At 39.6% G+C, this 15,169-nt stretch overlaps 1 protein-coding gene across 1 annotated transcript in view; it reads right to left on the bottom strand.

Moving 5' to 3' along the window:
• Positions 1–15,169, bottom strand: part of LOC123232317 (transmembrane protein 132D-like) — a 1,040,749-nt gene that overhangs the window by 13,133 nt on the left and 1,012,447 nt on the right. Inside the window, exon 6 of the mRNA XM_044658730.1 lies at positions 3,281–3,486. Within this exon, the coding sequence (XP_044514665.1) occupies positions 3,281–3,486 (206 nt within the window). The remainder of the gene's footprint in view (positions 1–3,280; positions 3,487–15,169) is intronic.

Raw genomic sequence — 15,169 nt, 5'->3', positions numbered from 1 at the left:
AAAATAATAAAATCAATACAAATACAATGTAGACGATATTAATTTGTGGTTTCCAGGTCAATTTGTGGTCTACCAGATTGATTTCTATTTGAGTGTGACACCACTGGTTTCAGGGAACTTAAAATTTTAAGGAATGGGATGGGAGGTTCTGTGTGAGTATATAGTGGATCACACTGTCAATAACCAATCAATTAACAAAGCATTTATACAGTCCTGAAGCCCTATTTTGAACCCCAGGGATACAGACAGAAGTGAAACAATCCCTTGCCCTCAAATAACTTACATTGTACTGGGAAGATACCATGTGTACAAAGACAAGTTGACACATAATATAAATATATATGAAAATATTGAAAAAAAACCTAAACGTACTTTGTTGCCTGTAAAGTGCCACACAAAGGCAGCTAATATCATTATCATTTCAAGAGGGGGGAAAATGATAATAAATTACAGACATTTACAAAGCACTTAACTGTTAAAATAATGTATATATATATATATATCTTATCTCATCTGCTCCTCACAATAGCCCTTTAAAAGAGGGGTGATTATTTCCATTTTACTGTGATTCAGACTCAACACTCAACATAGTGATGAGCCCAGGGTCACACAGCTAATAAATATCAGAAGCAGGATTCAAACTCATATTTTTCTGACTTCAAGTCAAACCATAGGATGATAGATCTGGAGCTGTTTGGGAAGTCATTAAGTACAACTTCCTCATTAAAAAAACAACAACACTGAGGTACAGGGAAATTAAGTCACATATCTAGGATGGTCACACAGCTAGCTAGTCAGTAGCAGGAACAAACTCAGGTAGAATCTCCTTCTTACCTCTTCTACTTCTCTTCCTCGTACCAATCCTTGCAGCATTCTTAAGTGGACAGGTTAGGGTTCATGCCTTGTGAAAGACTCTTGTGCATTTGATTCATAGAATGCTAATGCTGGAAGGTATCTAGGCTTCCTTCCAGGTTAGAGAGATCCATCCTAAGAAGGTCATTCAAACCTGTGTGCTATTGGGTTGCTGTCTGCATCTCCTTGTCCCATTTCCTGTTTCAAGCATTTTTTTTGTCAGGTCTGACTCTTTGTGACCCCATTTGGGGCTTTCTTGGTGAAGATACTGGAGTGGCTTGCCATTTCCTTCTCCAGTTCATTTTACAGATGAGGAAACTGAGGTCAACAGGGTGAAGTGACTTGTCCAGAGTCCCAGAACTGGTAAGTGTCTGAGGCTGGATTTGAACTCATAAAAATGAGTCTTCTGGACTTTAGGTCTAGCACTCTATCTGCTGTATCACTTAGCTTTCCTGTAGGACACTTCAAAATGAGGAAGTCAACTCTGCCCATTGCAGAATCTAGATCAACTCCTCTACTTGGTTTCTCTTTAGAATTTCTGTTTCCTCTATTAGAGCTGAGGATCTCTGTTAGATACCCCCCACCCACCTCACTATAAATGCTTTTGTTTTCATCTCCACCATAGCAGCCGCTCAGTCCTGCCAACTGGCCGTGTTAACCATCTGGACTGTGCAGCTGTTACAACATCTGGACTGGACCCCAGGATTGTCTTCCCACCTCAATGACAGGTTCTTGTATTGCTACAGTACATTTGGTCCTTCTCAATGGTGGCTGGCATTCTGTAGCAACCTCTCCTCCACCCCCATCTCCTAATCAAAGCCAGAAACCCCTTTAGGTAGCAGTTCATCTCTGCATTCTTCCTGAGGGCAGCAGGACTATCCCAAGGAGAAGAGGGATCATCATTCACTGTACTCTCTTCCTGAGAAGTCATCCTTCTCCCTTTGCCAAAGCATACTTACCCAGGAAACACATTTTTCACTATTATATGATGACTCCCTTCTTGTGTCTGTCTTATGGAATTCATCTCAGCTCAAGCAACACTTTTCGCTTGAAGTCTTTCCCGATTCCTCCAGCTGCTGGTGCCCTCCCTCCCAAACTGTCTTAACTACTTTAACTACTTTGTATTTATTCACTTTATATTTCTGCTGTTTGCCTTTACATAAAGACCTGTTGTCCTACCCAGAATATAAACTTGCTGTTAATAAGGACTGCTTCCTTCATTGTACTTGCAATCCCCAGGACTTAACTAAGTGCCTGATACACAGTAGGTGCTTAATAAATAATGCTTGTTGATTGAGAAATTGCAAGCTGGAAGGGACCTCAGAGATCAATTAGAGAGAAAGGTTGTTACACTAGTTAGGAAATGATATCCTTGGAGTCAGTGAGATTTCATTTCAAATCTTCCTCAAGCACTTAATTACTGTGTGACCTTAATTAAGTTACTTATACTTTCTTGGATCTCAGTTTCCACATCTATAAAATGGGGTTAATAAAAGTACAGAACTCATGGGGTGGTTGGGCAGATCAAGTAACATTCACAAAGTTCTTTGCAAATCTCAAATTTCTATATAGATGGCAATTAGAGTATCATCTGGTCCAGGACTTTTTAACCTTTTTGGCATCATGGACCTCTTTGGCAGTCTGGTGCAACTTGTGGGATCTCCAGTGTAATTTTAAAAATTAACTATTGGAGGAAATCACAATTATAGAAAATAAAAATGTAATTCTACCTTTTCCCCAGCCTTATTCATAGACCTCCTGGAAATCTATCCACAGATCCCTTGGGGTTCTAGGGTCCCAAGGTTCATGTCTGTGTTTTTTTAAATCTTTACTTTTGGTCTTAGTAAACACTAAGACAGAAAGGCAAGACCTAAGTAAACATGGTTAAATAACTTGCTTAGGGTCATATGATAAGGAAGTGTCCTAGACCAGATTTGAATCCAGATCCTCCTAACTCCAGGTCTGGTGCTCTAACATACTACTTCACTTTGCTGCCCTACTTGAGTTTTTATATTCAGCTTAGTAGATAAAGCCAGAAAGATTTGGGTTCATCTTCTGACTCTGACATATAATGGCTTTGTGACCTTGGGCAGATTTGTAGTGTAATCACTGCAGGTATGATTATTCCCTTTTTGAAAACGAGACTGAAGTTCATAGAGGATGTCCCATGAGTTGTCCCATGACCACCAGCTAGTCAAGTACCTGAGGAAGCATTCAAACCAAAGTCTTCTTAACTTTAAGTCTTGAGTTTCTCTACTGTGTTATGCTCCCTGTCGATAAGGAGCAGTAAGTTGGTAGAGCTATAAATCAAGGTCTTTTAAGTCCAAAGTCAACACTACATTGTACCACACAGATGTGTGTGTGTGTGTGTATGTGTGTGTGTGTGTGTGTGTGTGTGCGAGGTGGGAGATATTCTGATAAAAGCTACCTCTTATTGGAGACAATGGGAACCCGCCAGCCCTTGATCTGGTTGAGTTCTGTGTCAGAGACTTCAATCTGGAGCGGGAGGCGAGGCACCCACACAGTCATCTCCAGGGGGCTACTTAGGTGCTGGTAGGTAAAGTTCACCACAACTTTCACTCTGCCCTTCATTTCCTTTCCATTGACAAAGACGTAGTCACATCTATCAGACACCTGAAACAAAGGGAAGGAGAGAAAGGAATGAGACTTCATGGAAATATTGAATGTAAGCCCTTTGAAGGAAAGGTTGTTCCATTTTCATCTTTATATCCATATCATCTGGGACAGAGCCTGACACATGTTGTTTCTTGTCCTTTGTTTTCTAAGAGGACTAGTGAGGACACAGAATGATGTCTTGACTTTGTGTATACATTGGATTTAAGTGAGGCAGTTACCTAAAGTCATCAGCCTTACTCTCTCTTCTAGAGTCATCATAGTCCAATGGCAAGGCAAAACTCAGGATGACTGATGATGGCCCAAGAGGCAGCGAATGACCCTGGTATCTTTGAGGTCTAAACAGTTTCTAGATGCCACACAGCACATGCTTCAGCCGTCTTCTTGGTAATTGGAACAAATTATTCTTAACCATCCATTCACATACTTAGAGTAGTCACTGCCATCCTCTCCAACTCAGTCACAAATTTGTGGCCCATTGGTTACTCTCAACCTGGTTTAGCCCATCAACATGAAATCTGGACACCTCAATTTTACTCCTGCCTTTTGAGAAACCCCAGGACTAGACACTTGTTTTGGGTTGAACTATAGACCTTAAACTGTTTGGGGACCCCTAGTGTAGGTGGGATCTGTGGACATAGTCAAAATGTTGAGTGTCTTCATTTGTTTTAGAAGCTTCTCCCCTTGTATTAAAGATCCTTTTCAGGAAGCCCAGCTCTTGGTTTGACCCTTTCCTTTGAAATTGTAACAGTTGATGGTTCCCTAATACTCCTGAGGCTGGCTACAGACTTCTTTACATATGCTTACAGTTTTTCTATGCAGGTTTGCCATACCTAGTTCTCCAGAGGGTATAAGAGATCCCCAAGTTCTGTCCCTCTTCAGAGCTAGCCTCTAGCATGGTGCCTTCTCCCAGGGATATATACCCAGAATCCCCAGGGTGTAGGTCCTGTGTAGATCTTGATGCTGGGCTCTGTGTGGTGGCCGAATATTGGACCTATCCATATCCTCATTAAAGACTTGCTTTTTCTGACTATCTAATAGTTCTGTGTTTTTTTTTCCAAGCCTGTCTGATGAGATAGTTTCCTGGGATGTGTGGCCACATTTTATTGTGAACATTTACACCTTGAAAATCAGCAAACGCACAAATCCAGCTTGCTTTATTGTACAAACCCAGGGCTTAAGAAAGTGATAGAAAAATATCAATAATGCAAGTTAAAGTTAAAAGTATATAAACGTATACTTTTTTTTGAATGATGATCCCTCAATGTTCTGGGTGCTACTGATAGAAAGACAAAATGAAAACAAGTCTCCGCCCTCAAAGAGGTTACTAGGATATCTCCTTCAGGATTCCTTTACAGAATTAATGCCATCTATCTATTGTTTAACCTTAGCCCTTAAAGTGTATGCAGGATTATTTTGGACCTACTCATCCGATGTCTCTAAGTGATCATTTCAGGTGATGTTATTAGTGATGCCTCATTGTCTCAATGTCTGTAAATGTTATCGAATGATAACAATTGATTAGTTCCAAAAATGCATTCATTTTAAAAATTAATTTTAATTAAAAATTAAAACCTTTACCTTCTGTTTTAGTATCAATTTTAAGATAGAAAAAGGGCAAGGGCTACACAGAGTTAAGTGTCTTGTCCAGGGTCACACAGCTAGTAAGGTCTCTTCCTAGGCCAGATTTGAAGTCAGGTCCTTCTGACTCCAGGTTTGGAATTCTATCCACTGAAGTTAATAGATGCCCCCTAAAATCCATTTTTAAGAGATTTACTATGTTTAAAATGGGATTTGGAACCTGTGATACAAAGATAAAATTTACTTAGCACCTCACGTTAAGGAACTTATGTTCTAATTGAGGTTGGGGCAAGATATAAATTATACAAGAAGGGGTCAACAATTCAAGAAACATTTATTAAGCATTTACTATTTGCCAGGCACTGTGGTAAGTGATAGAAATAGAAATACTATCAGTCTATTTACTCTTTGGGGTAGTGGGGTGGGAAGGGAAGGCAGGGGAGAATCTGAATTGCAAAATGTCAGAAAATAATTGTCAAAAACTGCTTCTACATGAAATTGAAAAACATTAATTTCAGTTAAAAAACAAACTAGAAATGCTATCAGAAAAAAAAGATAGTTGGGGCAGCTGGGTGGCTCAGTGGATTGAAAGCCAGGCCTAGAGACAGGATGTTCTAGGTTCAAATCTGATCTGATCTGTGTGACCCTGGGCAAGTCACTTAACCCCTATTGCCTAGTCCTTACCACTCTTCTGCCTTGGAACCAATACAAGTATTGACTCCAAGATGGAAAGTAAGGGTTTAAAAATAAAAAAGAAAAAAGAAAAAAAGAAAAAGAAAAAAGAAAAAAGAAAAAAGAAAAAAAAGAAAGAAAAAGAATCAATACTGTGTGTGACCCTGGACAAGTCACTTGACCCCCATTTCCTACCCTTACCACTCTTCTGCCTTAGAAGCAATACTCAGTATTAATTTTAAGATGGAAGGTAAGGGTTTAAAAAAAAGATAGTGGAATGTGATAGTGGAATAACAAAGGAAAGATCTAGAAAGAAGTATCATGGTACTAAGTTTCTCAAGGGAAAGGGTTATCGTTTATTCCATCCTTAGTACCTAATATATACTCAAATGAGTCTAGCAGTGCCTGCTCATGAATGTAGGCTTTCACTCAGACAGACAGATTGTTACCCATCCGTGGCTGCCTATCATATGGGACTCTTGTCCAAGTCTTTGATCATTCATTTTGTGTGAGGTAAAAATGATGACAAGTGCTCCACTCAGGAATGAGCACAAGTGCCCTATTCACTCAAATAAGCAAAACCTGATATCAGAAGGTAGGAGAGTAAAAAGAGGCAACTGTTTATTCCTTTCATGAAAGAGAGCACTTCAATGATGGGCTAAGTAGTGCTGACCGACTAGGCAGCGAACAGGCAATATATACAAGTTTCCATCACAAGGCTCTCCACACCTCCCTCATCCCCCTCCTTACAATCCCAAACACCTATAACTGGGTTGTAGATCTTCCAACCCAGTTCAGGTGATGTAAGTGGAGCAACTGAGTTGTTCATTGCCCTTTCAGTCTTTTTATCAGTCTCCCTCCCAAGTTTATCCTGGAGTCCTCAATCAACAAAGGGTAGCAAACTAGACTTTGTAAGCTAAATGCTCACTCTGAGAATAGCACATTCAATTCTTACTCACACAACTTTATCCTTCAATCTACTTCTTCAGAATTCCAAAGGATCTACTGCCTATTTGAGCTTCTCCACTGACAACCCGAGGTCAGTGGTATGAAATTCAAACAGAAATGGATCCCAGGAATCCATTTTGACTGAGAAATCACAAATGAATATTGTCTGTTTTGGACTATTTTCTTATTTATTTTGATAATTTTCCAATAACTTTTTTTTAAACCTTACCTTCTATAATAGAATCAATACTGTGTATTGGTTCTAAGGCAGAAAAGTGGTAAGGGCTAGGCAATGTTGGTTAAGTGACTTGCCCAGGGTCTCATAACTAGAACATGTCTGAGGCCAGATTTGAATCTAAGACCTCCAGTCTCAGGACCTGGTTCTCAATCCATTGAGCCATCTAGCTAGTCCCATTACCAATTACATTTCAATTTGGGGGGCTTTGAGTTTGATGCCTTCTCTGTATGAGATACTCATTTTCAATTCCTCAAAGATCATGACACTCCATAACTCACATCCAGGACTGACCATAAGCATTTTTCATCTACTTAGTCTTTCTTGTATGGAGAGTTAGTTATTCCTCTCTTTAAGAACCCTCAATGGCTCCTTATTACCCTAAAAAAATCCCAAACAAACCAACAACCAAGCTCTTCTTTTGGAGTATAAAGTCAAGGACCATCACCATCATAATCATCAATAGTTAACATTTATATAGTATCTACTATGTGCCACACACTATACCAAGCACTTTGCAAATATTATCTTACTTGATCCTCACAATAACTCTACAAGGTTGGTGCTGTTATTAGCCCAAATTTACAATTGAGGAAACTGAGGCAAACAGACGAAAGCTCACTTATTTAGGAAAATGGCAAAGAAGGGATTCAACTTCAGCCCTCCTCATTCTACATCTATCACACTATCCATAAACATCACATTGCTTTTCTACTTTCTTTTAGGTCAGAGGCACATGAAGGAACATTTAGCAAGGAGATCCAGGAGACAAGGAGAGCTGTTATGCTTTTCTTGATACACCTCTGGCTTTGAACTGTAAGAATGATATGTTGCAGATTTTCTGATGTCCAAAAAGTGTCTTTTCTCACTCCCTCTGGTCTCAAACATCTAAGTTTTGCTTTACGTCACCACCTTTTGCTCTCGGCTATTTCCAAGATCAAAATTGCACTCAACCCTTGGGAGAGCTTGGAGAAAAACAAGGTGGAAATAACCAGGTTCAGATGTTATAGGAAGCAATTCTATGGAAGGCTGCTCTCTCAGGCTTAGGCAGCACCAGTTAAAAAGAAACAGTAGGCGATGTTTTGTAGCTTAATACACAGAGGGAAAAAAAAATCAATACTTTTTTTTTAAAAAAGAGAAATAATAATATTTCAGACACAGATCCATCTATCAGCTCGAGATGTTTGTAGTCTTAAATATCTGCCCAAAGAAAAAATACTTAAGCCTGATTGGAAAACTTAATGAAACAAGCCCAGAAGGGCTGATTCCAAGTTGATTCCATGGTTGAATTTCTCCATGCTGCAATTCTGAGACATTGTTCAGGTGCCACCAACAACACACAACAAAAGACTTTTCCTAAAGGACTCTCTCCTTCTTGAAATTTCTCTGTATATATTTTTTATTTTCTTGTGTACTTGTATCTTTTATTCTTGGCAATCTCCATGAGAATGGAAGCTCCCTGAGGGCAGAGATTGCTTCATTTTTGTCTTTGAATACCCAGTAACTAGCACAGTATGTCTGGAACATAGCAAATGCTTAGTATATGGTCAATGGAACAACTTAACTGAATTCTTTCTTCTTTTTCTTCCAATTTAGGTTAGTTCTATCCAGATCCAATTACTTCGAACTTCACAGTTAGCCAATCAAGCTGGACAAAACTAGATAATGAACAGTGTCCAGGAAGACTGGCTGCTTTGGTAAATTCATTTTTTCACAACCTTTCTTCTCAAAGGTTCGTGTGTGTGTGTGTGTGTGTGTGTGTGTGTGTGTGTGTGTGTGTGTGTGTGTGGATCCAGACTAGATATTTTTATACTTTTTGTTAGGGACTTGGGAATAGAAGATTGGACTTATTTTGCTGCCAAAGGGAATGCCTGGATCAGGAAACTCCCTCTGCTAGTGCAGATTGGCACCTCAAAGTCCCCAAAGAGTTGCTTACAACAATGAGGGATTTAGTGATTGCCCAAGGTCACATAGTCAGTATGTGTCAAAAGTAGGACTTGAACTTTTGTTTTCTGGCATTGAGTTCAGATTTTTAGCCATTATGCCCTGCTGCCTGTCCTCGTTAGCCCTGGAGAGGTTATAAAATGCATATGCCTATAATTTCTCAAAGGAGATTCAGGCAGGGTTTATGCTTAACCATTTTATAACTGAGGAAACTGAGGCACATGGAGGGGAAGTTACTTGCCTAAAGCCGTGAAACTCATATTGGAAAGAGAGGATTTGAATCCAGATCCTCTGCTCCAATTCCAGAGATCTTTCCCTTACAAAATAGTGACTTTTCATACATAAGAATACTTAGGTAAGGAGTAAGAAAATTTCATTAGGGAATAACAATGGCAGAAAGGTATAAAATAATTAGATTGTTGTGATTTAAAACTTCAGTATTTTTTAGTTTACTTAATTATTTGATGATGATGATGATGAAGATAAAGATGGTGGTGATGATAATGATAGCATTTAAAAAAAACAACACCCTTACTAAGTATTGGTTCCAAGAGAGAAGAGGGGTAAGAGCTAGCAATTGGGGTTAAGTGATTTATCCAGGGTCAAACAACTAGGAAGTTTCTGAGGCCATATTTGAACCCAGGACCTCCCTTCACTAACCCTGGCTCTCAAACCACTGAGCCACCCAGCTGCCCCATGATAGCACTCTGCTACCCATTTAAGGACTTGAAAACACTTTGCATTTTTACGTGGGGTTTGAAAAGGGCACGTTGTAAAGCTTCTCTTTCTAACTCTGGCCAGGTGTGCTGGCTGCTTTTAGAGTTGCTTTCTGTCAGCTACCTATAATTAAGGGCTCATCTGCCTTGGAGTCAACAAAACAACCCTCTAATTGGCTACTGAATGGGGAGGGCCAATGACTCGGTGGCATTTAAAAGAGGGAGTATCTACTCTTTGGGTCTCTTTTCTTCTTCTCTTCACAATTGTGGATCAAAAAAGCTTCTTCTTTTGACGAGTGAGGTAAAGGTGACTCAATTTACCTGTTAGTCTTAGCAATCAAGTAGCCATGAGCACACAGAGGCTAAAGCTGGTGACCTGCCTAAGTCATCCAGATTTTGGTTTGGAGATGGCTCTTCTCTGCTTCTTGATCTTAGGTAAATGATCCCAAATCCTGAGATGGAGGTGTACAGCTTTGGTAGCCCACTTCCCTGTCCTAGACTTTTGGTGATGCTGGGTCTTTGGGTCGGTGGTGAATGGTGACACAGAGAGGAGAACCCAAAGATGACTTCCACCAGAAAGATGAAGAGAGCTGCTCTGAGGGGAACAATGCTAAGCCAAGATGAAATATGGAATACCTATTCAGTAGTCCTACAGACTCTTCCTGTTCTGATGTTTATGACTCAACCTCCTGGTAGATTATAACAGGAGTTCTATTATTTAATGCTTGTCAGTGGAGTCTTGTATCAGCATTTCTTTTTTTTTTTTTTTTTTTTAAATCCTTAACTTCTGTGTATTGGCTCCTAGGTGGAAGAGTGGTAAGGGTGGGCAATGGGGGTCAAGTGACTTGCCCAAGGTCACACAACTGGGAAGTGTCTGAGTCTGGATTCGAACCTAGGACCTCCCATCTCTAGGCCTGACTCTCAACCCACTGAGCTACCCAGCTGCCCCCTCAGCATTTCTTTTGGATAAAGGAAATGAGTGTCTGTCTCCTTCCTGATTCATATTTTACACCAATTTTTTTTTACCACTCCATTCTTTTGGGGAGATCCTAGACATTAGCCCAAACCTAAGCCCAGTAATTATATTACTATTATTAGACATATATGTTCTCAGCTAATCCTGATTTGTTACTTAGCAAGGAGAGCAAATGAAATGGGGCCAATCTCTCCCACTGATTGACGAAAAATTGAAGTAGGAACATATGGTTTTTTCCCCAAGAGTTAAGGATTAGTTTGTGTGTAAATTGCAGAAAAGAATACTAGAGAAACTCAGAGATAGTCTCTACCTTAAGGCACTTTCTGTTTAATTGGAACAGAACAGTAACTAGGGTGGGTAAATAATAATTATAATAGTATTCATGTAGAGCTTTAAAGTTTGTGGAGTACTTAAAATATTAATTCATTTTATCCTCACAACATCTTTGGCAGATATTCTTATCCCCATTTTACAGATGAGAAAACTGAGGCTAATCAGGGTTAAGTCAAGTGAACAAGTAGTTATTAGATGCTTAATGTGTGTGAAGTTCTGGAGATATAACTGAAAATAAACAAAAGAAAGATATCTCTGCACTCAAGAAGCTTCCATTCTAACTGGAGGAAGGCAACACATAAATGAAGACTGATAAGTGGGGGAATATAGAGGAGAGAGAAAGTACCTACATGGGGGCTTGGTGGGAAATGTTTAGAGAGTCATGAGTGGAGCCTTCAGGACAGTGAGAACATGGCTAGCCTGGGTACTTTCCTCAAGAATGTGACCAACTAGGGGCAACTAGGTAGCACAAAATATAGAATGCCAGGTCTGCAGTTGGGAGGACCTGGATTCAAAACTGGCTTTAGATATTTCCTAGCAGTATGGACCTGGGCAAGTCACTTAAACCCTACTACCTAGCCCTTGCCACTCTTCTGTCTTAGAATTGACACAAAGAAAGAATGCAAAGGTTAAAAAAAAAGAATTTGACTAATCAAAGAAAAGACCAAGGAGTAGAGTGAGCCTAGGGCTGTGTTGGCAAAGCCTTGGCATGGGTGCCCAGGCATGCTCTGTTCTCCCTCTCTACAGCTCCTGAGAACATTTTTCACATGTCCTGCCCCTCCACCCAGCAGTCCAATGCAAGCACTTCCTCCCTTCTGCTGTCTGGGGTAAGGAGGGGTGGGGGCGGCTCACAGGCAGCTTGAAAGTCCAGTTTGGGCATGCGATTTTGAAAACGTTTGTCAAGGCTGGCCATAGGGAAGGAGGTGACTTGGCCAGGGTCTCACAGATAGTAAGAAGCCAGAATTGAATTTAGATCTTCATCACTCCAGGACAAGTGCTCAATACTGTTGAATATCTAGGACAACTTGGGCTTTGCCCTAGGGTAAAAATAATCCCAGAAGACCAGACATTTCTTCCCTGTGGTAGTCTAAACACTTCCTTCCCTCCCCTAGTCCATGCTTCTTGGTATGAAGTTACTTTGCCTGGATCTGGGCTGTCATACTCAGGAGCTTATTGTCTCATGCCCCTATTTGTGGGTATTTTTCTCTTCCCAAACTCCCATGGGGGCAAAGGATTTCTTGCCTCTCCCAAATGAACTGAATATGCAGCCAAATTGTTGTTTCTTATACTTTGCCCTGCCTACTCTTCTCTTAATGACTTAATTGACTCTGCCCCAGGTACAAAAATTCCTAATTCTGTTTCTGAGATGACATCCCACTACAGCCACAGCCACAGCCACAGGCCATCATCTCAGAACACTAACAAAGCACTAAGAGTAAATGGATCTTTTATTCAATACAAATTGAGTCCAAGAGAACCAAGGGGTTGCTTTTAAAGGAGTAACCAGAAGTGAATATAGCTATAGTAGAAAGACTTTTTATTTTAACCCTTATCTTCTATCAAAGAACTTATACTAAGTATTGGTTCCAAGGCAAAAGAGCAGTAAGGGCTAGGTAGTTGGGGTTAAGTGACTTGCTCAGGGTCACACAATTAGAAAGCCACATTTGAACCCAGAACCTCCTGTTTCCACACCTGATTATCCAATGAGCCACCTAGCTGCCCCTGTAGAAAGACTTTTAAGAGACTAGATTATAATAGAAAGAACCTATAGAATTAGAGAACAAAGGGCTGAGGTTGAGTCCCTGCTTTGAAACTTTGTACCTGTCCGACTTGGCCAAATCCTTGTATCTGTTTTAGCCTTGATTTCCTTATCTGTAAAATGGAAATAATAACCCATATCCTTTGAACCTTGCAAAGGGATTGTGAGGAAAACTCTGAACAACCTTAAAGTTCTATAGTAATATACATATAGTCTATAGTAATATCAGTCTTGTCAACCTCTTGGAAAAACAGAACCACTAAGGAGTTAGTTACTAAGAACAAGTCTTTAATCAGGACAAGGGAGAGAGTCATAAACATACACCACACAAAGCCAAACTCTGGGGCTTTAGGAACAATGTCTCTGGGAAAGTATACCATGAATGGAAATGACCATCATGGGAATGTCCATCATTGGAATTTCCAATGAACTAAAGAACTTGGAGTCTTATGTACATTTTGGGGAATAGAGGAAAGGAAGGGCAACTGACTGGCTGAGATCCCCTTAAACTTCCACTTCACACACCCCAGCAATATTAGGAGTCAGCTAGGTGGCTCAGTGGATAGAGCACTGTGCCTAGAGTCTGGAAAACCTGAGAGCTGGATTCAGAGTAATGACTACCTAGGTAAGCTGACAAGGCTTGTTCATTACTTTTAGTTAAAATATGAATAAATGGACATGTCAAATAATTTATTAACCACCACTTTACAATGCTGATGGTTTGGAGGAACGATCTATTAAAACTTAGAGCCCTCTTCTGAACCCATTACCTGCCATCCCCTTTCTTCCATTACGTGGGCACACTTAATATTTCTGACTCCGGTCGACATAATCCTGCATTTATGTGAATTTAATGCCACTTCCCACTTTTCTGTTTAAGTGCAGAATGAATTTAAATCTTATTTAAATATCACCAGATTTTGTGGTACACTTTATGTTTCTGATATTTTCTTTTTCCTTTTTAAAGACACATCAGCCAAATTTGAAATTTTATACTTTCCTCTTGCCTCCTACCTGACAGAAGTTGTTATTCAGAAGCAACCTTAGCCCCATTCTCCAGTAATATATTATACTATTTGAAATTCACTTTCACTCTGGACAAGGAAATAAATGTTTATTGAGTTGAATGCAAGAAAGTGTCGAATTAAGCCACTCAGAAGGGAGTGAGCCTTATTTAGGATAAGTAGGAAATAATTAAGAGAGAGAAATTACAAGAATTAAGAGGGGGTGGGGAAGGCTTCTGGTTGAAGGTGGGGTTTTAGTTGGGGCTTAAAGGAAGCCAGGGATGTCAGTATGATGGATTCTCTGTACCTGATCTGCACTAGTAAAATTACAACGGGGCTTGAAGTCAGGAAGACCTGTGTTCAAATTCTACCTCAAATACTCAATAGTTATGTGACCCCTTTACAAGTCAATTCACCTCTGTCTGCCCTCTACAAAGATGATCAAAACTGACCTCAGACACTCTGTAGCTATATGACCTGGGTAAGTCACTTCACCCTGTTTGCTTCAGTGTCCTCCTCTGAAAAATGAACTGGCAAAGGAAATGGCAAACCACTTAGGATCTTTGCCAAGAAAACCCCAAATGGGCTCTCAAAGAGTTGGACATAACTGAACAATAACAACAACAAATCCCTAGTACAATGCCTGGGACAAAGTGTCTCATAAATATTTGATGATCAATTGAACAAACATTATGAAGAAGATTGTGAAGTATTATGATTTCCCTTTTTATCAAGGAAGAAACTTGGCTTTGGAGGGTAGGCTGATGATTTCAACCCATGTCTCCCTCTACCTTTCACCTCTTTGAATTCGAGTTTTTAGAAAGATCCCTGGATAGCAATAAAGATTATATATGTGATATATATATGTATATATATATATAATTTATATCTATATATGATATATATAACCATTTGTATATATCATTAGATATAAAATCTATCTATATATAAATTTACATATATCTTTAGGTATAAAATCTTTATATATTTAAAAAATTACATATATAGATAGATTATTTTTTTCTTTTCTCTTTTACTTGCAGTCTCTTTTCCCAGCCTTGTTTTCAGCCCTTTCTCAGTTTGTAAGAATCAGGGCAGTACAATATCCTCAGGCAGCACATTTTTTTTCTTTCTTTTCTTTCTATATTATCTTCATTGAGGGAGATGACATTTTATTTCCCAAGATCATTGTTCTAGTGTCATAGCTTCCAACTCCCTCTCCATCTGGAAAGGACTAGGAACCTCCTCCGTGGTTCAAGGCTCCTGCCTTTAGTACATCGTCTTTATGCTTATTACAAAATCTTCTCCGGAATCATCCATGTGTATGTATTTTAATAGGCTCCACCTGCTCCCCTATATCTGTTTTTAATCTGAAAATCACTCAGAAGAAAGAAGAAGGCCCAGAGCTTTTGCACTTTCACTCAGATACTCTATTTCAAAGTTCAAGCTGGGAAAGTTGGGGCTTGAATGAAAATCATTGAGCTATGTGTGCTTACATGAGCAGGGGACACATTT

This window comes from Gracilinanus agilis, chromosome 1, assembly GCF_016433145.1.
Source record: "Gracilinanus agilis isolate LMUSP501 chromosome 1, AgileGrace, whole genome shotgun sequence".
NCBI lineage: Eukaryota > Metazoa > Chordata > Mammalia > Didelphimorphia > Didelphidae > Gracilinanus > Gracilinanus agilis.
Note: the sequence above shows the minus strand (reverse complement) of the source record. Positions and strands in the feature narration are given on the sequence as shown.